Consider the following 23162-nt stretch of genomic DNA (forward strand, 5'->3'; position numbering starts at 1 on the left):
GCATAGGAGATACATTTATTATTTCAGACATGATTTTTGTACTAAAATTCTTGTATGTAAAACTCCTATTACAGAACACCTTAGGACATCCCTTGATAGATATTAATATAAAGAGCACCATACAGTCCAGAAAAATTGCACCAAACTGGCTTTAAACTCCTTCAGTGCTAGCAGTCAAAAGTTGGCACTCTGCTTAACTTGCCTCAAGAACCACATTTATTAGAGTTTTTATTGTTCTCAGGCAGTAAATTCTCCAAAGGCCTTCCATAAACAATCCCAGGTGTTATGTTGCTGGTTCTATTTTGTCAATCTCTTCCTTCTTGGGACTCTCCTCTCGGTTTTTGCCCTGTTGCAAGGTGTACACTGATGGGCCTATCCTCAGGATCTTCCCACTGCCCAGGCACTCATCTCCCTTGTAGAACACAGCAAACTAGGAGATAAACACAGAGAGAGTCTTTTTAGCAGCTGCAAAAACCATGGTGAGAAACTGCAGGCTGTGCAAGACATGCTGGACAGTGAGCAATTTATATCTCTTCGTCTAGATCTTAAAAAAAAAACAATCCAAAACAAACAAAAACCCCAAAATTACAGAAGATTTGTAGGGTCACATGAGTGTAGATTTATAAATATGTTGGTGGAAATTTCATCATTAACTTCTACAAGGCTATCTCAAAACTCTTCAGTCACTGAGGTGGAATGGACTGTGCTAGAAAGTTTCCTTTCCAAAGGGGTTGACATAAATAACATCACCTGCATCTTCACTGGACCTTCCCCAGAAAACTGTGCCCAGTCTACAGTGGCACTTGTCAAAACAGGAAGGGGACCAAGGACTCTGGCAGCAGACCATCTGCAAGGAAGCAGCTGGAGCTCCCTGTTGTGCTCAGCAGGCTCCTGCAGGAGAGGGCAGCCCAGACCTCCTGCCTTGTCTCACTAGCTGGAATGTGATGGAGTATCTTTATATTGGCAATATTCAAAGGCATCCCTGTTAGGCACAGCACTTCTCCTCAGCTCTGTCTGGGACAATGCAATTCATCAGAGTCTCACCAAACAGATTTCAACACTAAACCCATATTAAGCAGGCAATTACCAAAATAATGCCATTTAAAATCTATTTCTTGCAAACAACAATAGCTTCCATATCTGCATATATAACTGATTACCAGAGATGCTTCCATGCATTTCTAAAATTTGTAAGCAAGTTTTTCAGACTAAACAGATAACAACAGATCATTTAAATCTAGAAACAATCTCCCTGAAAACAGTTGATAAATACTAAAAAGAGAGATAACTCTCACATGCAAATAAATTAATTACCTTGCTACAGCTAATAAAAAAGTTACTCTGTTTTATTAGCCAAATAAGGTAAAACACAAAAATGGAAGTAAAACAACTTCTAATAACTTACCTGTCCAGGTGTGATAGCTCTTGCTGGTTTCACTAGTGTTACCCACACACTCCCATCTTGGTTTAGAGTCAGGACACAAGGCACTAGAGCAGAAAATGATAAAACACCTGAAGTTAACCATTATGTTCCTGTTAAAGAAGGAAAACCAAGGCTAAACAGACCTAAGTGACGGTACCACAGCACAGAATTGTTTAGTAAGACTGCAGAACAGGAAGGCCAAGGCAGAACAAGTCCACTATTACTGCAGAACTACATGAAGTTTCACAAACTACCAGAGTTTCACTGACTGAGGAAGACAAAAGAAAAAGGAGGTTTGACTACCCAGTGCCATCTGGTGCCGAAATCTGAAATGACATTCCATCATCTTCTCTCTGACCAGCTCTGCCGGCGGCTCCTCCGCTATCCAGTGCACGCGGCCCGTCCGCAGCAGGTCTCTGTACAGAGCAGGGTGATCTCTGCAGGGTGCCTTAAAACACATTTGGTTATTAATAATGTTTGTGCCAGTTTGGAAAAGTGAAGCATGAAATATAGCAGAAATATTTCATAAACCAAGGTAACACACATTTTATAAACCACATCATAATAACTGAGATAAAACCCTCATGTTTTAGAGTAGAAAATGAGAGCTGATTCTTTTCAGTATTTGCCCTTTGCTTGGAAAAACTCTATGCCACAATCTAAAACAATTAGGTGCTCATGAGAAGCCTGCTTGGAAAATATGTTTCACATCTGCTGATGCCACACTAGTTGGTTCTTGTTTCCCCCAAGAGGAAAGCCAAGAATTCTGCCCAGGTTAGGCTCAAATTCCATACAGCAGCAGTCACAAAACACATGCATAAGTCATTTGCAAATCCAGAGTTAATTAACTCACCACAAATACATCTCCAGTGCTGACATCTTTGTCTACAACAAACCAAGCCTCCTTGAGGCCTGCCAGCCGAGCCCTCTGGCCTATTGTGAACAGGAACCAACCTAAAGAAACATGAAAATAGAATGCTGCTAGCAACTTTTCATCTTTTACTTTCAGAAGAACACATTAAAATAATTTCCCCAAAACTTTACAACTAAATAAAGAATAACAAACCAAGCTGTCAGAGAAGAGGGCTAGCCACAAACTAAAGTAATATCTATTTGAAATTTCATCTATACCTGAAATGCAAACTGAAGATTACAAATTAATCCATTTCAATTGTGGAATTCTTAGGTATTACAAAATAAATACATATATTTATTTCAGTTTCAATTTGTGGGTTATCTACCACTCAGTCTTGCCAGTCTCCCTCGCTTTTATGTACCAGCATAACATCCTATTATTATAAAATATTTGGGAGAGAAACTCAGTTCTGGCAGCTTGAACTGAGGACAGCAAAGGAAGAACACACAGGAGAGAAGGCAAAGTTAAGGTGCCCATGTTTGATGATGCCCTGTTGTGCATCACTGAGGTACATTGTCTTCTGCAAAGTTTAGGTACTAAAGAATATGGAACTGAAGCAAAGTCATTCTGAAGGAATTAAGTGACTAATGATCTCTCGGTATTAAAATAACAGTTACTTACTATCAACGGAGTAAACATAGTAATTATTTGCTTTCTTGCAATACAGAACAAATAATCAAGAATCAGTTGTAGTTCAAGGTTCTACTACTGCATACAGCAAATTTTCCATGGTTTAACAAAGTAAAACCTACAGACTCCATTGGAAATTCTGAAAATTTGTCCCTCCAAATATAAGCATTACTGTTCCATTTATCTGAAAGTAAGTTACTAAGGTGGGTTAGCCAATTACCTTTGTGTCTTCCCATCACCTTCTTATCTTCAATGGAAACAAAGTTACCTGGTTGAGGTTCCAAATACTACCAAAGAGGAACAAGTAAGTCACAAGACAGCCCAAGAAAGCCTCATATTTCAGATTCTGTCACTACATTCTCTCAAAGCTGAAAAATAACTCTTCAAGAAGCAAACTCTGCTCAAGCAGCTTACTGACTGCCTTGATGCTGCTCTCAGAGCAAAAGCAGGAAGGGCAGTCCCTATGAGCAGTAATTCCAGGCTTCACTTCCCCTATCCTCACATATGTCAGGAGACAGCAGGATCCAGCACTTTGTCCTTCTCACATTCCAACCATTTGTCAGAGCCTGGCAGGCACAGAGTGCACGTTCACTTCTTTTGCACCAGAAAATGAGTGACAGCTGGTAGAGGGGCAAGATATTTCCTACAGGCTGTGTGGGTGTCAGCTTCTTATTAGGCTTGTGACTGCAAAGGGAGGTGGGACATTGCTACCTACAGTGGGTCACAAGCTGCTAGAGATTTTGCTATAGATAGGTTTTAAAAACTGAACACCAGAACAAAACAAAGATTGTCAGAGATTTAGTCTTGCTCACCTCAAGAAGGAATTTTTCAAAGTTTCTTTCACCAATGAAACAGACCCCCATACTCTGAAAAAGAAACATGGAATTGAATACAAAAAAGCAGAGAAAAACATTTGAAATAATGTCAATTAATAATCTGTCCAATATCTTTTTCTCCCTCTTGTGTATCCCAAACCATTTTAGGCATCTCATAAACAAATCCACAACATCTGCTGCAGCATAGGTAAACTAATGCTGCACAGAATCAGTGAGAGCTGTAAGCACAGAAGTAAGAGGGATAATAGGAAATACAACACCTGTTTAATAAATACATTAACCTTAGTGACTAGATTGTATATATATTAAAAACAGATGTCTCTTTCATATCAAAGTACAAAAGTAACAAAATGGCACAGTGGTGGTCCATCTCTAGAAAAAAAAACACTTTCAGAACCAAATAGACTTCTCTTTCCCTTCCAGTTGCTGCTGACATTCTCCCATTTACTGAGGCTGAATATAAGCATGAAAAGCAATCAAGGCAAAATAACTACTGCCTGCATTACAGTTTTTGAGATCAACTCATGAAGTCTTAGTTGTCAGAGAAACATAACTTTTTTTTAAAGAGTAACTGTGGAAGCTAACTACACAACTAACCACAAGCTCCTAAAAGTACTTTTAAGGAAGCAGCCAACTATGAAAAATGCTTCCCAACCTATTATATTATTCTTTCCTATCAAAAATGGACATGTTGTCACAAGTTAAAGATCAAAAAGTTCAGGAAAGTTGTTTTAGAGAGAAATACAAATCAAAAGAGTGTTAAGTGTTACCATGCCTCTTTTTTCTTTAGCACATGATGAAGGTCATGCTCTGCTGCTATCTTCTTTACAAAACTTTTTGTTAAATCCCCTAAAGGGAAGATGGTTTTCCTCAAAGCATCCTGAGAAATCTGACTTAGAAAGAAGGTCTGGTCCTTAAAGAGGTCAGCACCTTGAAGGAGTTTCACAGCTGCAAAGTGAAACACACAGAACATCTCAACATAACTACTATTAATAGTTCAAATTGCTTTAGTATTTTGTTTGACCATCAACATTTCTGATTTATTGTTTTCAAATACATGTTAGAGACAGTATATTACATGTTTTTCAATGACAAAAACACTTCGATATCTTCTCATCACTAAAAAGATCTGCAAGATTCTGATTTGTACTATGCAGAATCTTACAAAGGCACACACTGCCTCATCTATTTCAATAGTTCATCTGTCACTGGCAAGGACATCAACAATACAAAAAAACAAAAACAACTTTCATATTTCCTGTGAAAAAGAATGAAGATTCAAATACCTTGGAGTAAACTGTTCTTCAGAAAGATACTGTTTTGCCCTACTCTACTAGAGATCAATTATTTCAGCAATCAGTGGAGTTATTACCAATGCTCAGAGATGAGTCTGACTTTTTTCTTTAAAATAGATGAAATCTCCTGATTACTGAGATGAAATAAAATTTGTACAATTTTTCAATCATGTTCTGCTCCCTCTCTTTAAAACAGCTCTGCTGTTGTACAAACACTACTTATGTGTTTCTTGACTCAAACCCAAACTACAGGTCAATAGTTCAGTCACAACTGGTGATACAAAATCTGAGTCATGGGGCAAGGAAGCCCATCACAAAACACATCTGTAAATCACTGTCTGTTACATATATAGACCACTGGTCCAGCTGGGGCCATTTCAACTTCCAAGAAGTAAAATTAAAACAAAGAAACAAATAAACCCCTTTAACTCCAGGGGTGGACAAATGAAGGCAGGGAATCTGTAATGCAAAATCATCACTGTGGCAGTTTTGCACAGCTTTAGCTTACAAGTTTTTTCCCTTTAGACACAGCATGCTTCTCACCATATATTAGACATTCATCTGACCTTTAAAACAAGAAAATGTAATGCTTGACAAGTCAGGGTCATTTTCAGTAATGTAAATATCTTGTTACCACAAACAACCATTTACAAAGGCTAGAATTTAATTTGGTAATCATTGTGTGTTAGGTCACAAACATCTCTGATTCAATGACTACAAATATAGCTTACATTTCCCTTTCACATGTAGGACAAAACATGAAATAAAGACACAACTTACTATTTCTAACTTCAAAACGGTTTCTGAAAAGCTTCTGTGGTCTTTTAGTATGTTTCTGTTGAAACACTTCCTCATCCTCCAGTGAGGTCCTGGCATAATGCCCAGTAGCAATAGCATCTGCTCCTATAAACCAAACATAACATAAAGGCACAAACTTGAAATTCACAGTTCAGAACACAATTGCAAACATACAGCAAGAAAAACAGAATGGAATGAAAGAAGAAAATCTATAGAGAAGTCTAATACTGACAATAATTGTACTCCTGTTATTTAAATAATGCAAACTATTCACCAGCATGCCAGCACTTGTGCTTTTGTACTTTAAGGACCACCTAAGAATGTAAAACTTAATGGTCAGGTCAATGCATGTCCCTGAAATAAATCTGTTCCTACATATGAGCAACCTAATCTAGTGGAAGATGTCCCTGCCCAGGGCAGAGGAGCTGGACTAGATGACCTTTAAAGGTCCCTCCCAACCTGAACCATTCTATGATTCTTTATGTAAGAGCAATCTTAAAACAAAATATTTCACAATTATTGACACACTACTACAGAGATATGAGTCAGGCATGCACATGAACTCATGCATTCCCCACCTTTTAAAGAGTTTGTTTCCTTTCAGCATTTCCATGGCACACACTCTGTACTGACACACTTGAAAATGTCTTACCAAGGTTATCCATAGCATAATGCAGGAAATAGTTGAATTTTATGTGCTTGTTACACAAAATGTCAGGATTAGGTGTCCTTCCCAATTCATACTCTTTCAAGAGATCACTGTAAAATAAAGATTCAAATGTTTATCAGAATCATCAACATGCAAAATACTATTAGAAACTGGACAGTGTTTAAATATGAGAAGCTGAGTTCCAGCCCCAGAGGAAACTCAGTCACTGTAAACATTTTATGTTAGAAATAAAATACCCATTATATTTTAATGTGCAGAAAACCAATGTTTGAAACATTTTCTCCAAAGTGCATTGAGAACAGAATCAAATTATGACTTACAATCTTGTAACACTGCTTTATTAAATTAATATTCCCTCTGGGCAGGTGTGGCTGTCCTCTGTGCACATCCTACTCATCTCTCACAGAATACTTACCTTCAGAATTAAACAACCTATTTAATTTTTCAGTGGGACAATATGGTGGTACACACCAGGAGAGTCTCAGCTGAACAGACAGTAACTTCAGCTGCAATAATGTCACCACAAGCAGTCACTCATGGGGCTTAATTTGAGACACTTTTTCCTGTCCTTTTTTTTTTTTTCCCTTTCCAGAAATTCTAAGTTTCTCAAAGTTATGTTGTAGTTTTACACTGCTACACAATTACTTAGTATTATTCACTTGAAAACACTGAAATAATAGCTAATGAAATTAAACCAGCATACAACACTACCCTGAGACATGAGAAGGCCTTATCACTGAATCACTGTTTGTCAGGTTGTTGTCTGTAGCCACTGAACTCAAGATGAACTGAGGGCACAGACTGGATTTAAAAGAACAACAGCAATCCTAATATTTGGTTTTACTTCATCTGAAAAATAATCAATTGCTTCTTCATCATGTGACATGACATTAAAAAATAGAAAACAAAGCAACATATCTCTTATTTTCTCTAACTCCTTTTTAAAGTGTTGAATTCAACAACTCATATTAACGATTAAATCACCTGGATCTACCCAGAGCTGCCTCCCTCTTGCTGGCTCACAGTGTACTCTTATGATACCCTAGGAGCTCTATGAGGGAGTCTCCACAAAGCCACTCTCACACCAATTCAGATCTTCCAGTAAAGCACAGAACCAGAGAAAGGGCAGTGGAGGGTGTCTATTTGATTTCTCTCTGACAGAGAGAATGAAACAGGTTTTGCACAAACCATGTGAGGCAAGACCTGGAACAGTTCTCATTCTCTCTTTAAAGAGAGATCCAGAGGAGGAGTAAATTTAAGATCAGTGATGACAGTAAAGAAGAAAAGGATTCTGAAACAAACCAAGACACTTGTAGCAGAATGTTAGGAAACTGTACTAATAAACCCCAAGAAGTTTTGCAGCACTTACTCATTCTCCCACACCAAAAGGGGAAAAATGGAATGAACTTTCCTAGAAAAGAGCTGTTTTGCTGTTTTCTTCACTGTCTAAAAGTTTGGTGCTCAGCCTGATGTCATTTCAACATGCAGTACAAGCAGCATGATCAGGATATTCCTCAGTTTCATGTAAGGTAATAACAGCATTTCTTAAAGGGGGATGATACGATCAGGGAACAATTTTTATGTACTTATGTCCAGTGCACAAAGATAAATTATGGTATTATACAAATGTGCCCCTTCTTGTCCTACCTTCTTGTCCTGAAAGAAAATCTTTCAGCTTCTCCTATGCAGAACTTGCCTCAAAGTCCAACAAATTCACAGAAATCTGAGCACCCATTTTTAGAGAACAGTTTCAGGTTTGTTATAAGTTTAAAGAAGCAAGGCTATGTCACAAACATTTTGGGCTAAACTGAATTCAGCACACATTATGTAAAATGTACTGCTTAAGTTACACACACAGACAGTAACAGCACCTCATTAAATAAGTTTTTTCAAGTTGCAGTAAGGTTGGGCCAGTACATCAGTAGCTGAAGAAATGAGCTGCAACAAAGCAACTACTACACATTCACACATAGAGAAATCTCCTACTAACTTAAAAATAATAAAGACATATTAAAAGCAAAATATAAATTCTGACCTTAAATACAAATGAGAGAAAAAATAATTCCTCAATATTTAACAGGCTTCAGGGCTTTCTCTGAGCATTGATAAAACTGCAATGAATTGCCATTGCTCATTATCTGTCCATTGTTGTCACACAATACCACATGAATATACTGAAAGACCAGCCATGGTAAATGTGTTCCTACCTGAATACTTCATTCCAGTATTCCTTCACGTAGGAAACCTGGTGAAACGGAATATCCAGCTTCTGGCACACCCGATAAGCATCTTCACAATCTCTGTCAACAGTGCAAGCTCCCTGCTCATCCAGAGGGTCCCAGTTCTTCATAAACACACCTGTCACCTGGTAGCCTATGAAATGAAAGCAAGAACGACTTAGAAAGGTAAATTCTTACAGCCTAGACACAACCCTGTGTTTCTCAAGAATGGCTTTAGTAACTGCACCTTACCGAAGATGTGAGCAGCCCTGTGCTAGTTTTACAGTACAGTTACTGTATAGCAATATTTTTTCTCTAGGTGACAGCTAACCCAGGCTGCTTTAGCAGCCGAACGCGACGCTCAGTCAGTCCCATCCCCGCGCTGCCCGGCCTGGGGCCGCTCCACGGGGCAGGCCGGGCGCGGGCACCGAGGGGAGGCGCGGGCCCGCAGCGCGGCACAGGGCCGGGCCGGGCCCCGCTGCCCGCCCTCCCGCCGTGCCTGCCCCAGCCCCGCACCTCGGCGGCGCAGCAGCAGCGCGGCCACGGCGCTGTCCACGCCGCCGGACACGGCGCAGGCCACGCGGCGCCCCTGGGCCGCCAGCATCGCCCCGCCGCCGCTTCCGCCCGCCCGCTGCCCACGGCGCCTGCGCCAAGCCGGGCCGGGCCGGGCAGGGCAGGGCAGGGCAGGGCCAGGCAGGGCAGGGAGAGCCGGGCCGGACCGGGCCGGGCAGGGCAGGGAGAGCCGGGCAGAGCCGCGCGAAGGGGCAGAGAAGGGCCCTGGCCCTCACCAGGCCACCCGCAACCCTCCCATGCTCGGCCCCACCGCTCCCACTGAGCTACAGGACCCACCACCGTGCCTTAGGTAAAGGAACGCCCACAATAAAACATCTCCCTTTCACTGCTTCATGCCCGTTTTCACTAAAATAACCCACAGTTTAGCCCAGCTGGGGGCAGCTGCGACTAAACCAACACGCTGTTGTTATCTTCGCCTTTGCATCACATAATTACAGTTGGTGCTGGTCATTCCTTCAACACTGACATGTTTCTTTCCAAACTTGCTACACCACCCTGAGAGTCCACTAGTCTTTACCTACATTTTAGCAGTTGTTAGTGAAACACTACAAAGTCTACCCAAAGCACACAAAAAGTTGCTATTTTGTACAGGTTTACCAAACAATTCATTTATTTTAAATTAAAACTTTGTTTTACATAAAGGAAAGGAATCAAATGACAAGCAGTAAGAAGGCAGGTTTCCAACTCAGAAATCAGCATTCTAATTTTTTTGCCTTAGAGCAACATAGTTTAAATACATCCATTGCAGCACTTCCATGAACAGAACCATTATCAGACTGACTGTATAAAGACTGTTAGAATTCTATTAATGCAGCTCATCAGACATCTACAGCCATCTTAAATTATACAAGTGAGGAATAACACCAAAAATACTTCAAAGATCAGTTACTAAGAATTCTTCAGTTCAGATTCAGAACTTGAGCAGAGGGGAATCCATATTTTCTTTGTTTACATCAGGGCTCAGAGTAATAAGAGGAGAACTCAAATCAATCAGCTGAAAGAAAAACAGTAAAATTTAGCTATTGTAGTCAACTGTTGTGCACAGCTACTAGCAGTTATAATCTCTATTATTCTCAAGCACTTTTCTTGTTTAGGGTTCCTATTAGTATTGTATTCAGGCTTTTAAAAAAAATGCTCATTCTTAGACAAGCACAAGGTGGTTATTGCCCATACTTACCTTAAAAGCCTAAAAATAACCTTTTCTAAATTTTTCTACGATGCATATTCTAATGGCAGTGCCATCCAGACAGGACACAGCACTTCAGAACTCCTCTGAACATGCCCCCCCTGAAGTCAGAGTTATGCAATACTCCTCTTTTGACAAAATCTGAAGGGCCTGATATTCAACCAAGCCCAACTACCTTTTGTCAAAGGCTGCATCCTCAGTTACCAGCATTCATCTGACAGTGATCTAAAGGCATCACCTTCAAGCCATTAATGTATAAAAAACACTTGCCCAGAAATGCTTGCAAAATTTAGAGCAGATTCCAACAGCACACATCTTCCAGCTAAGGAGAGGAGTTAAACAGGAGAGGCATCCTTTCTTTTTTTATTAAAATGAGCTGTTGCCCAAGAACTGAAAATGAGCAAGAAAGGTGAAGCAAGAATAAGCACACCAACTCTAGGGAAGACAGCATTCACTTCCTGTTGCAGAACAGGTTTATTCTGTAACAACTCCTTGAAGCATTAAGTTAAGTTTTCTCCATCCTCCTTCTTTTCCTATTTGCAGATCACTCACAGAGCTCTAGTTAAGAATATACTGTTTATTTTTAAACATGACATTCTCTTAAGAGCACCTAATTATGTATATCATATTGAGCTAATATTAAATAATTCCTACAGCATTTGGGAACTGCTCTGCAGACAAAAGTATGCAGCCAGTTGACATTTTTCTGCTAACATAACTTGCACCAGATGATTTGAATAAAACTTACCTTTATCTGTCCAGATAACACAGGCTTTGGAGAAGAAATCTTACTCACTTCAGGAGTATTGGAAAGGTCAATCAAAGGTCTACTTTCACACTCAGAAGTGTGTGGGAGAGATTTGTCTGCTCCAATATCTAGCAGTAAAGCCTTAAAAAAAAAAAAAAAAAAGAAATTTTCTCCCCTGTTCATCTCGTTCACTTCATATACATTGAGGCAATCAATTTAGCTTATACAGCTGTAATAATCACAGATCAGGCTTAATTTACAGCTTGGTATTTTTCATGCAGGATTTATTGCAGTGCAAAAACCTCAGCTTCTACTCTGCCAGTGGTTAGCATCACAGGGGAAACACGATAAAGCAAAGCAAAAGAGATCTCTTGGGGTATAAAACAGATTTTCACTGAAAAGCAGAATTAAATTTAAGACAGAAGATTAGTAACCCTCTTAATAATTGATTTAACTACAATTATTGTGCAATGGCATTTAGCCATATAAACTATTATCTACAGCTTCACACTCTAGTTATCCTTATGTCCAGTTTAACTACCCCATACATGCACTAAGCAATTCTGAAACACACTTTATGCCACCAAGTAAGCTAATAAAGAACATATTGATGCAATAACATCAAGTAATTTATCCACAGATTGTTCTAAATCTCAGTATTTGTAAATCAATAGCCACTTTGTCAGGTTAATATTTCAGAACTACAAGCTCAGTCCTTTCTTCTGCCTGTGGAGGGCCAGCTTTCATTCCTGAGAGAGGGGAAGTGTTCACTGAACTAATTACTTGACACTTAAATTTACTGCTATATGGACTTTGGGGTTTAATCCTCATTCACTGTATGGAGATTTGCACTCCTTTTAGGTGACTGAATTTAGCTACAGCAGTGTTTTGGCTTTGGAGGTTTTTTTTTAAATTCCTGAAGGAGTTTTATGGCTACAATACAAACTGCCCTGCAACAGTACTTTTTCTAATTGAAGCTACAAGGATTTCACAGTACTCTTCCCAAAGTGGAAATTTAATAAACAATCTGCAAGTATTTGACAGTGCATTTGAGATGGGAACACACTTAATGGAAATACTGAACATATGATGTTCAGTGCTAAATATAGGCACTAGAGGGTGCACACAGTTACAGTCAATTGGGCACCACAATATTAAAAAAAACCCAAAACATTGAGCTACTTGAGAGCATCCAGAGAAAGGCAACAAGGATAGTGATAGGTCTGGAAGCCTTATGAGCAGCTGAGGGCACTTTGTCTTTTCAACCTGGAGATGAGGGGAGACCTTATTGTGGTCTTGGACATCCTCATGAGGGGAAGCAGAAGGGCAGGTACCAATCTCTTCATGATCAATGACAGGACTCAAGGAAACATCACAAAGCTGAGTCAGGGGAGGTTTAGGTTGGATAGCAGGAAAAGGTTTTTCACTGAGAGTTGTTGGGCACTGGAACAGGCTCCCCAGGGAAGTACCAGCCTGACAGAGTTCAAGAAGTGTTTAGTGTGATTCCTGGAGTGCCCTGTACAAGGCTTGGAGCTGGACTTGATGATTCTGATGGGTCCCATCCAACTCAGAATAATGAAATAATAAAATATTCTAAGACATTTTAGCTTCATGTATACTGAAGTGGTTTCCTTACTTATCCCTTATCTTGAAATAATTCAAGCAGTTTATTTAGTAATTTTTTAGGAAAATATATTGTCATTTCTTACCTCAGGTTGTTTCTCTTTGGCCAGCTGATTTTGTACTTCAGCCACCTTATTTTGTACTTCAGCCTCTTTTAATGCATTTTCTACTCCATCTGCAGCAGTTTTCTCTGGTGAGAAGTTAAGTACAAGAGGTGGCACAGGTGGAGGAGATGTATCATCCTCTGAAGATGTCTGTGTCTTACTCTCTTGTTTCTGTTTAGGACTGGGGAAAAGAGCATCAGCAATAATTGAGTTCTTTAATCAGCATTAACTACTAAAGACAGACAAGCCAATTTCTAACCTCATTTTCTCCTTTTTCACCCCAAGCTTTAATGGCCAAAAGGCTTCCCATATTTTTACCCAAATAAATGCTAGTTACCCAAATAATACAAAATATTTAATTCTGCAGAAAAAGTACAGCCTATGCATTAAAAAAAAAAAAAAGTATTACAAAGAATGAATAATTTAATCTTGACATTTCCATCCAGCCTAAACTTCACACAAGGTATTTTGTTTTTTTTTAACTTGGAACAGCTAGAAAAGAGGCTTTGATTTTGTGTATCACTGAGCAATCCACTTCAGTCCCTGCTGAAGTACTACTGGCTGCAGGACCAGAGACTGTAATCTGATGAGTATGATAAAGTCATTGTAGACAGAATAATTACTTCCTTGAGAGAAAAAACTATTTGAGACATTTGGCCAAAGTAATGTGACACGGTTTTGTAGCCATGAATCATTTCTACTTGAATACAGCTCCTCTCCACCAGCCACAAAACAAGCCTGCATACATATATATGACCCTTGTCAGAAGATGCTGGGCTGATAGAGGAAGGCAACAGTACTTTCACAGAAAAAATCCAGAATTAAAACGTAAGTAAAACTGCTCAGAAAATAAAGTTCAAGTCAACAAAATCCTTGGCTTTTTGACTGACACTTTAAAAAGTGCAATTTTATAGACCACTGGCAGCAATATAAAACAATAGTTAAAAGTAATATGCATTTTAATCAGCTATTTCCCTTCATCAAAAGGCAATAGCAAAACAAGCAAGTCTTGAATTTTTCCACTGCTCAAGAAATACAAATAATTTCCTGCAATTCTTTAGTGTTAAGATATTGACTCACTTCAGTATGGCTTATAGCATTTTACCAGTCATAAGCTGTAAATTTTTATTAGGCCTATACAGGTTTTCTATGCTCAAATGGTTTATCCTAACATTCAGCAGATGCCCTTAAAAGCCAAGAGTCATCACTAGAATTCACTAAGAGGCAATTTACCTAGAATATCCATTTTCTACATGAAGATTTCCCTTACCCAGCTGTGAAAGTCTTTCTGGCAGAGAAGCTGCAGCTCTGGGGCAGAGATGCAGCATGTGGGGACAATGCCACCCTGGGCACAGTTCTAGGAGTCGCTGCTGGCAGCCCCGAGAGCCGACGGACGGGCGCGGGCAGGCCGGAGCGCTTCAGGCTGGCAGGAGTCACAGCAGCAGGAAAACAAAACCCCTGCAACACCTCACCTTCTGAGCCCTTCATAGGAGTGCTGACTGCCATGGCCCTAGAACAGAAATGTGCTCTAGCCAAAACATCCTAAAAACTGTTTGTATTTCTACCAAATAGAAGTCCATTTCCCTTTGGTCAGTAAGGGAACAATAGCTCACCTTAACATTGATAATCACAGCATAGTAAGGGCTTTACTTAATAAGAATTATTTTATGAATTATTTTAGTCTATTTAGTACTACAAAGAAACCTCTTCTGAACAGACTGGGAGGGGGGTTATTTGTTTTAAATCTGTTCCAATAGGCATCAACACGTCTAACTTGGCAGGTCTCAAGGGACTAGACAATGAAGTTAGAACTTTTAAAAGACTGTTGCATGCTAAGAAGGATGCCTCAGTACATTCCATTTTCAGTGAAGTCCTACCTTCCAGGTGTGCCACAAAATGTTAATCCAAGAGCTGGTGTTGCTTTTTGTGCCAATTTGTTTGGTGTTGCATCTAAAGAGAAAAGTTTTGTTAATTGCTACCATATTTATTTCTTTTATTGCAGTTATCTTTCAGTTAAATACTAATTCCTTCCTAACGGTAGACAGAATTCCATTCCAACAGTGGACAGAAGTGTAATGAAACATAACAAGCTTTCAAGGCAGCATTTGCTTTTAATAACCAAAGCAGAAGACAGGTCATACAAAGTATGTGCATACCTTGAGTCTTCACAGGAGCCTTAGTTTGACTTGTTGAAGCAGACAGAACTCTAGCCTTGGGCTTTGGACACAGGCTTCCTTTTGTTGAACTCCCATCTTTATTCTGCTGACATAGCTGCTGCAGACTGGGAACAGAGCTTCGTCTCTGAATTCCACTGCCTGCAGCCTCAGATGATGTTGCAGAAGATGAAGATTTAGCCAGGCTTATAGCACTAGATACTTTGGGAGTACTAGCAGATCTCACTTGCTTCCTGGATTTCTCAGTATTGGCAGCCTGCAGAGATGACACTGTGGTAGGTCTGACAAGGGCCAGCCTGCTTGTACTAGATGGAAGCTTAGAGCCACTCACGGTAGCTTTTGATGACAAGTTTGATTTTCCTGAAAGAGAAAGTTGTATTTCTGAAGTTTTTGACTAAGCAGAATAATTATACTAACACAGGAAAGGAAAATAGTAATTTACAGCATTTAAATTTAGGTTCAAACAATTCAAGTTTTAGAAGAATATATACAATTACTGAAAACTTATTCCTCAAATTCTTTGGCAATTTTACTTTATAGTTTTCTCACCAAATTCCTGAATTACTGCAATCAAGTGAAAGAATACACTTCAAGGAATTTCAAAACAGCTTGCAGATTCAAATTACTTCCAGCAGAGCTGGCTCTGTTCCCTTAAGCAGCCTTTCAAGGAGGTAACAGTTTGAGTTACACTGATTAACATCACAGGCTAAACTACTGCACAAGCATTTTTTTCACATTTCTGTAAAGTTCTTACTTTTAGTCTGTAGGTTACTTTCATTACTGTTAATGAAAGAATGAATCTTGATTAGATAGTTCTATTGCATAAAATAATTCTTACTAAGCTTTTAATAATATGATAATCTCCCAGAAACAAAGTGCAAAATAAAAATTTGCTCCAACTTGGTATTTTGATAGATGTACAAGAAGGATAAGTCTTTATATCTGTCAGTACTTTTAGGAGACTATTTTCCAGATCCTTTGAGGCTTAATGAAATGATCAAATTGATGGTTTCAATACAGTACAAGCCCTTTGGCTGTGTTATCTCCCTGAAAGTGCTTTTCCCATTTGCTTGAGTCAAGCTCATCCTTTATTTAGGCTTACAAAAATGTGGGATAATGCCTTCCACCTTCCTTCAAAATTTCAGTTGTTTTGGTGTTTTGTTTTTTCTTTTAGTTCCTGTCAGAAAAGCTTAGAGCATTCAGAAGCTCATGTTCTTGGCTATAATAGAGGAGATCATGCATAAAGTGAAGAGAATTCCTGGGGCATTGCTTCCTTTCTAGCTGTGTGAGATGCTCACATGTAGACATCAGATTTGTATCAATCTAGTCAATCTACAAATTATGGATGTCTAACATTTATCCTTAGTCCACAGGGATTTACTGGGCTAGCCTAGAAAATTTCATTCTCCATACAAAATATTTCTTAGTGCTTGAATGTACTGATCATCATAAAAACATTTCCAAATCCAAAACCTAGAAAACACTCAGCTATTTCAAAATTGATTTGTGGCACAAATCTGTACTAAGAGTGATTACCTTTTTTGCCTATAGGAGAAATGGGTAAACTTGAATTAAGACTTGAGTTCATGCTGGAAACTGATGATGAAGATGATGATGATGTAGCCTTTCTTGGGAGACCACTGGCAACACGAGGACATTTCAGATATGTCATCTTCTTTAAGCCAGGCTGAATCAAAAGCAAAAAAACGTCCTATTTAATGCATTATTTTGCCATTATTGTCTTGGTATTGTAATTTTCCTCATGAATTTTAGAGAAGCTCCTTAACTCAGATTACATTTTAAAAAGTGAATTTTCTTAGAGACAGATCATTATAGAGAACTGGAACATCAGATCTAGGAGGCAAACAGTCATTTTTATTCCTGCCACAAACTTGAGTATGGGCTTAAAGGAATTAAAGAAAAAAAAAAGAGTCAGCCCAGGCACCAGCATATGCTGGGCACCAAGCAGCTGGAAAGCAGCTTTGAAGGCCAGGCCCTTGGGAACACTGGTGGACAATCTGAACAGGAGTCTGCAAAGCACCCTTGCAGCAAAGAATGCTGACAGCACAAGGAGCCTTGGCAGGAAGTGAAGGGAGGTGATCCTGCTCTCTGCTCAGCACTAAGAGCCCATACCTGAAGGTCTCCATACAGTTCCAGGCTCCCCAGTATGAGAGTGATTTGGAGCTACTGGAAAGAGTCCAACAAAGGACCCCTAGAATGGTTAAGGGACTGGAGCATCTGCCACCTAAGAAAAGGCTGAAAGCTGGGACTTCTCAGCCTGGAGAAGATAAGGATCAAGGTAGATCTCATCAATACATGGAAATACCTGAAAGGACAGAAGACAGTGATGCCCAGTGACATGACTAGAGGCAATGGGCAGAGTAAAACACAGGAGGTTCTACTTCTGTACATTAGGAAACACTTTTCTTACTTCAAAGGTCACCAACCACTGGCACTGGCTGCCCTATAAGGTTGCCAAGACTTCATCCTTGGAGATACTCAAAAGCTGTCTGGCCACAGGCCTGGGCACATGACTCCATGTGGTCCTGCTTGAGCAGGGCACTGGACCAGGTGACCTCAAAAGGTCCCTTCCAACCTCAGCAATTCTGTGATTCAGTGAAGTGGCACCCAGCATTAAAATAAGCATTTAAAGCTTAACAACAGCTGACAGCTGTAGGAATACTACCTTCATGCAAGTTGTTGTGAAGTTTTAAATGCATTTTCATGTGATATAGTTAACTACACATCAAAAACTTTCTTACAGTAAACTGCTCATCACTTACCTGCAGCTAGTGCTTAAAAACAAAGGCATGCTTGTTCATCCAACACATGTGGATTAGTTTTCTTAAGTACATTCATGTGTTAAGACACTTAGAGCACACACTCAAGAATGGCAAATACAAAACACTGATTACTTTTCCTTAAAATCATTTTACAAAACAGGTTTAAATTAAATTAGAAAGCAAACGACATTAATTTCTTTTCATCAGAAATACTGCAAAAGTTCTTTTCATATTAAGGAGGGTTACCATTACCTTACTTGGTGCAGGAAGGACTTTTGTGTCTTGCACTGAGGAACTGCTACTGAAGGAAGACTCAACGGCATCTAAAGCAATACTAGATTTATCAGAAAATACATCTTCAGATGATCCCACGCTGTTTAAGTCTCTTCTTGTTGAAATACTTGTAGTTTTCCCTTGTTTGAGCTGCAAATTTCAATGCAACATTTTAAAAGCTACTAGTGCTTCTAGACATCACTATAAAGCTTTTTACATACATTGATTCTGTTCAGAAACAGAGACAACAGTCAATGAATAAACCTCCAAACCCAGTGAAGCCTTCAGAAAAATACAGTCTGAAGTAAGTCTAGTGAGAGTATTTGCAAAGTAGTAGGACATGCCTGAGCCCAGATACTGGACAGCAACTTAAGGGCAGTTCTGCAACACTTCATCAGTCCAAATCATGTAATCATATTCACCTACATAGTGTTCCTTACTGTAACAGCTGTACCTTACAACTATATTGGATTCTCCATTTATTATTCTTCTACTTGGCCTTCCAAAAGCTGAGACATTACAATAGTAAGACTGCATCATGCAAGCTGTCCAGACAGTGGGGTATAATTTGTCTAGCTAAAGTGTTTAAGATCATGTCTTTTCTTATAGCACACAAAATCAGGAAGAAGTCTATACTACAAAGGAAAATCAGAGTCCTGTAATTTCTATAGGAGATGGTTCTTAAGAAACCCCTACCACATCTTCAGTAAAATCTGTAAAATATAGTAAAGCCTAAGCTATAAAGAGCAAAGCAGTAAAATCCAAAATATATTCTATCAAAAGACTGGGATTTGTGCTTACAAGGTCACTAACACAACTGTTTCCTTGCTACTCCAGAACACATTTACATTGACAAGGATTAACAGTAAATAAACACATATAAAGTGTAAAATTACATACGAAGTGTAAGAGTGTAGTCATTTTACCAGCAACACAGCAGTGTCAGAAAGCAGTTAGAAGAGAAGCCAAGAATTATAGAATTCACAAAACCACACTACAACTACAAAAGAAATTTACTTGCAAATACTCGACATTGTCATAATAGACAAAGTAATTGGTTACTATACCATAGTACCTGCCATCTCTTTTTTATATATGTTTTCTGACTAAGGATCTTATGAGGTAGAGAAGTATCAGAAGATTAAAGTTTGCTTTTAAAAAGAACAGATTGTAGACAGGTTAAATATTCCTAAAATACAAACTTTACTTGACGAAAATGTTGCCCAGAACATGACTTTACCTTGTCAATTGTCAACAAATTGCTTTTACCAAAAGCAGGTTTTGTCATTGGCAGTTTGCCAATTGCCTTTGTATTTGTTTCCTTAGTTTTCTGTTCCTCTGTCAGGGGCAAACTGGCATTTTTTGTAGGAGACGCACAAATTTTAACAGGGCTTCTGTCAGGAAGAGCAGGTACTTGGCCATCTGTCACAAGTTCATGTGATGCCTTCTGGAAACAAGGTGGCAGCTGACATGCCGGGCTGTCCTGCACACAGTATGTTTCCCGTTTAACAGCCCTGGGACTTAAGTCTATAGTTTTGTTTTTCAGTATCTTCAGCTTTGACTTTGAGTCCTCCACAAATGTTTCTACAGCCTTGTTTTCCTGTTCTTCTGATTGGGTTGTTTTGGTCTCTTTGTCCTTGCTTCCAGCCTCTATTTGCAGTGCCAACAAACGAGCTTCTTTGAAAATTTCCACAAATTTCTCTCCTTGAAGTGGGCTCCACATGAGTTTATCATCAAAAGAAGACACACACTTTTTTGCTTCAATACTGGCAGCAATACATCTTTCTTTGTGTCCCACAGGTCCAACAAAAACTTCATCTTCATTTCCACTACAAAGAAAAATAATTTAGCCCAGCACCTTACATGTGTCCATTTTGAAGGTCTACAGTACTTACATAACTTACCTTGTTGAAGAGAGTGAAAGGTCAAAATCAAACTTTTCATCAGTCAGAAGATCAAAGTCTGAAACTATAAAAAGAATTTTGTCACAGCACAGATTTGCAATGAAAATTATTCACTATGCTTTGACAATTCAGTGAGTGATGTCAGCTGGCAAAAAAAAAAACAAAAAAAAACAAACTTTAGCCACCAAGTTTAAAATACTTAATTTAGGAAAACATATTTTTGGTCCAAGAAATTTAAGGTACAATTGTGAAAATGATCATAATTGTGAGATACCCAAATATTGTGAAACAGCTTAATGGAATTTCTAAGCAGCTGTAACAGCAACATGGAATGCAGCTTATCAGCAGCCTCCAATCAAAATAAGTGAGAACATGCAATCTAGAGCTAGGTGACAATGCATTTGTCCCACTCATCAGTTCTTTTTTTGTTCAGAACAGTAGCAGGAGCCAGTGAGAAACATTACTTTTCTTACTAGTTAATATAGACACTAAATAAATCAGCAGCTGATGGAAAAGGGAAGAGCTCAGATCAGATACATAGAAAAGAAGTTGATGACATCAGTTACTATTACACAAGCTTTAGCACCATGCTCCCCAAGTTCCTTGGGAGGCTTCTGAGACTGGCAACAGCAGCCCATCCAAGGAAGTGAGTACACAGAACACAGTGTAAGGCAGACAGAGGATGATCTGATAGAGGATAGCCCCTGATCTGGGCTGTCCTAACCCCTAACAGGGGATATACCACACAGAGAATAAATCAACATGCTCTTCACCTACCACTGCTCATGCAAACATCCAGTTTTCTTTCGATCACATGACTCTGGCTGTGTGCTGACATTTCTTTCTTTTCCTCCATAGTACCTGGAAAATATAGAAGTAGACATGCCAGAAGTTTAAAAAAACCCCAAAACCGAACAACAGGGTCACAGAATTAGTGAGGAGGCAAACATTCTCTTTGAAGACTCTCAGAGTTAGGTTTGGAAAGGACCTCTGGAGATCATTTAGTCCAACCCCGTATCACCAGGGTCACCTGGAGCAGGTTACACAGGAACACTGCTGGGTTAGGAATATCTCCAGAGACTTCACGACCTCCCTGGGCAGCCTATTCCAGTTCTGCCACCCTCGATACAAAGTTCCTACTCACACTGTAATGAAACTTCCTGTGGCTTAGTTTAATTTAGTATTACTACCCATCCTGCCGCTGGACACCACCAGAAAGGTGGTTTATATGTGGCACAAAGTTCACCATCCCGCCGACCGCCCAACGCCCCACCTCAGGCGAACACAGGTCCCCCCTTCCCCGACCGCAGCGGGAAACGGGGAGAGGCCTCCGGGCACCCCGCTGAGGCCCGGGAAGGGCTCGGGAAGGGAAGGGCTCGGGAAGGGCCCGGCCCGGAGCCGCCGCCGCCCCGCGCTCACCGCTCGCCCCTCACCGAGCTCACCAGCCGCGCCGCGCGCCCGCCGCACTTGGAAAGCGCGCCCCGCTCACGTGACGCGCCCCGCGCGCTCTCATTGGCCGGTTCGAAGGATACACGAGCGCTCCCGGTGCATTCTGGGACTTGTAGTTAGAGCAGGGCCCCCCAACGGCTGCTCTGCTGGGCTGCGCAGGCCGCGCCGCCCCACTCCGCTCCGTCTCGCCCCTGGCACGGGCTCTGGCCGTGATGTGTCACCCCCGCGGGGTGTCCTTGCACACCTCGGCTTCCCTGGCCGGCCTTGGCACCGCGGGGGTGGCAGCAGGGCACGGAAAAGCCTCAGCAGTGTGTGGGCGTTGCAGGAGGTCTCACCGTGAGGCCGGCGGCGCGGCCCGTGACTGCAGCACAGTGCGGCCTGCGCGCCGGCTCCTTTGGTTTCCTTTGCTGGATGTGGTTGTGCTAATAGCTTAGCTTTAGAAGGTTCAGCTTGGATATAAGAAGAATTTAATCCAGAAAGCATGATTAGCCATTGGAATGGGCTGCCCGGGGAGGCGGTGGAGTCGCCATCCTGGAGCTGCTCAGGGAGAGACTGGGTGTGGTGCTCACGGTCTGGTTGTCCAGATGTGTTCAGTCAAAGGTTGGACTCAGAGGCCTTTTCCAGCCTAATGGATTCTGTGATCTTGTAAGGAGATTATATACCTGATCCTAAAGTGGCATGAGGAACAGTGAGATCCATGGATGTCAGTCCCAGCTACAGACTGTTATTATCAGTCCCATTAAAGCAGCCTGACTGTTAGAAAAGTTTTAAAAGTAGAACCGTGTTACAAAAAAAACCTAGGAATACACCACTCTTCACATTTCTTCTAACATTTAATGCTGTGCAGTGCTTAGGGTTTTCTTGTAATGCATGGCACGGCATTCCAGTGATGTATTCTGTTCTGAGTATTTTGGGATGGCTAAATCAATCAGCTGGAATTTATCAGCTGAATAAGAATAGTTAATCACAACCTGCAGATTTTCATATAGATAAGATGCTCTCTAATCCTTTCTCCAATTGACCATTTGTAATTTTTTGCCTTTCATGGAGTCCCACAAGCAGTATGTATGTAACTTGAGTGTATAGCAAGTACCCTGTGTAATGGCAAATACGTACAGTAAATAGCTGGGGCAAACGGGCTTCTGCTGAATATTAACATGCTTGCTTCACACTTCTCCCTCCCTTGAAATGAACACCAACAGTCCCTCCTGGCTGGCAGTGGTCCCTTGCATGGGGAACTAAGTTGCTTGTAAAATAGGCCAATCCTCATTGTTACAGTTTCTGTCTTCCAGCTTTTTTTTTTTTTTTTTTTTTTTTTTTTTACATCAGAATTTTCTCCCCGTTCTCTTTGATGTTTTCCTCATTGCTCTCTGAATTACTCTTACGGATGTAACTACTTCAATTGTTGATTTCTTTTATTTCTTTCCATTCAATTTCATGTCATTATAGTTCCTACCTAGCCCAAAAAGTTCCTACCTTTGACTTTGTTCTCTTTTTCAAGATTTCATTTCCTTTCACGAAAGGAAATTCTTCATTTCCTCAAAGAAAATGAAATCTT

The 23162-nt window shown here is 40.2% G+C and overlaps 2 protein-coding genes across 6 annotated transcripts; both read right to left on the reverse strand.

Moving 5' to 3' along the window:
• TRMU (tRNA mitochondrial 2-thiouridylase) lies at positions 1-9424 on the reverse strand. Of its 2 annotated transcripts, none has more exons than XM_079304603.1 (11): positions 9304-9424; positions 8776-8941; positions 6551-6657; positions 5881-6003; positions 4581-4753; positions 3782-3835; positions 3190-3256; positions 2277-2377; positions 1727-1839; positions 1406-1488; positions 1-430 (listed from the first exon to the last, which is right to left on the reverse strand). In XM_079304603.1, exons 1-11 carry the CDS (start codon positions 9389-9391, stop codon positions 405-407), a joined length of 1101 nt encoding a protein of 366 aa, XP_079160729.1. In that variant the 5' UTR covers positions 9392-9424; the 3' UTR covers positions 1-404. The 2 variants fall into 2 exon arrangements, with proteins under 2 accessions (XP_079160729.1, XP_079160728.1); XM_079304602.1 differs by having other exon boundaries at positions 1727-1871.
• Positions 9425-9777: 353 nt separating this feature from the next.
• On the reverse strand, positions 9778-22042 carry GTSE1 (G2 and S-phase expressed 1). 4 transcript variants are annotated; one of them, XM_079304593.1, is made up of 13 exons: positions 21429-21590; positions 21245-21300; positions 20933-21016; positions 20156-20219; positions 19492-20080; positions 18231-18401; positions 16732-16882; positions 15178-15555; positions 14899-14971; positions 14292-14531; positions 13004-13202; positions 11295-11435; positions 9778-10354 (listed from the first exon to the last, which is right to left on the reverse strand). In XM_079304593.1, the coding sequence occupies exons 3-13, from the start codon at positions 21009-21011 to the stop codon at positions 10271-10273; spliced, it is 2169 nt and encodes a 722-aa protein (XP_079160719.1). In that variant the 5' UTR covers positions 21012-21016; positions 21245-21300; positions 21429-21590; the 3' UTR covers positions 9778-10270. The 4 variants fall into 4 exon arrangements, with proteins under 4 accessions (XP_079160719.1, XP_079160718.1, XP_079160716.1 ...); XM_079304592.1 differs by lacking the exon at positions 21245-21300 and having other exon boundaries at positions 21589-22042; XM_079304590.1 differs by lacking the exon at positions 21245-21300 and having other exon boundaries at positions 21575-22042.
• Between the last annotated feature and the right edge of the window lie 1120 nt (positions 22043-23162).

Source organism: Erithacus rubecula, assembly GCF_903797595.1.
Source record: "Erithacus rubecula genome assembly, chromosome: 4".
Lineage (NCBI taxonomy): Eukaryota > Metazoa > Chordata > Aves > Passeriformes > Muscicapidae > Erithacus > Erithacus rubecula.

Bases quoted from the DNA above. Each gene is read 5' to 3' on its own strand.
- TRMU (XM_079304602.1), bottom strand. From the start codon at position 9,391: ATGCTGGCGGCCCAGGGGCGCCGCGTGGCCTGCGCCGTGTCCGGCGGC. The intron at 8,942-9,303 runs GTGCGGGGCTGG...TTCATTTCATAG, and splicing joins GCTGCTGCTGCGCCGCCGAG to GCTACCAGGTGACAGGTGTG. The intron at 431-1,405 runs GTAAGTTATTAG...TTTATCTCCTAG, and splicing joins GAGCTATCACACCTGGACAG to TTTGCTGTGTTCTACAAGGG.
- GTSE1 (XM_079304592.1), bottom strand. From the start codon at position 21,011: ATGGAGGAAAAGAAAGAAATGTCAGCACACAGCCAGAGTCATGTGATC. The intron at 20,081-20,155 runs GTAAGTTATGTA...TTTTCTTTGTAG, and splicing joins CTTTCACTCTCTTCAACAAG to TGGAAATGAAGATGAAGTTT. The intron at 15,556-16,731 runs GTAATCACTCTT...TTTCTCTTTCAG, and splicing joins TTCTCCTATAGGCAAAAAAG to GAAAATCAAACTTGTCATCA.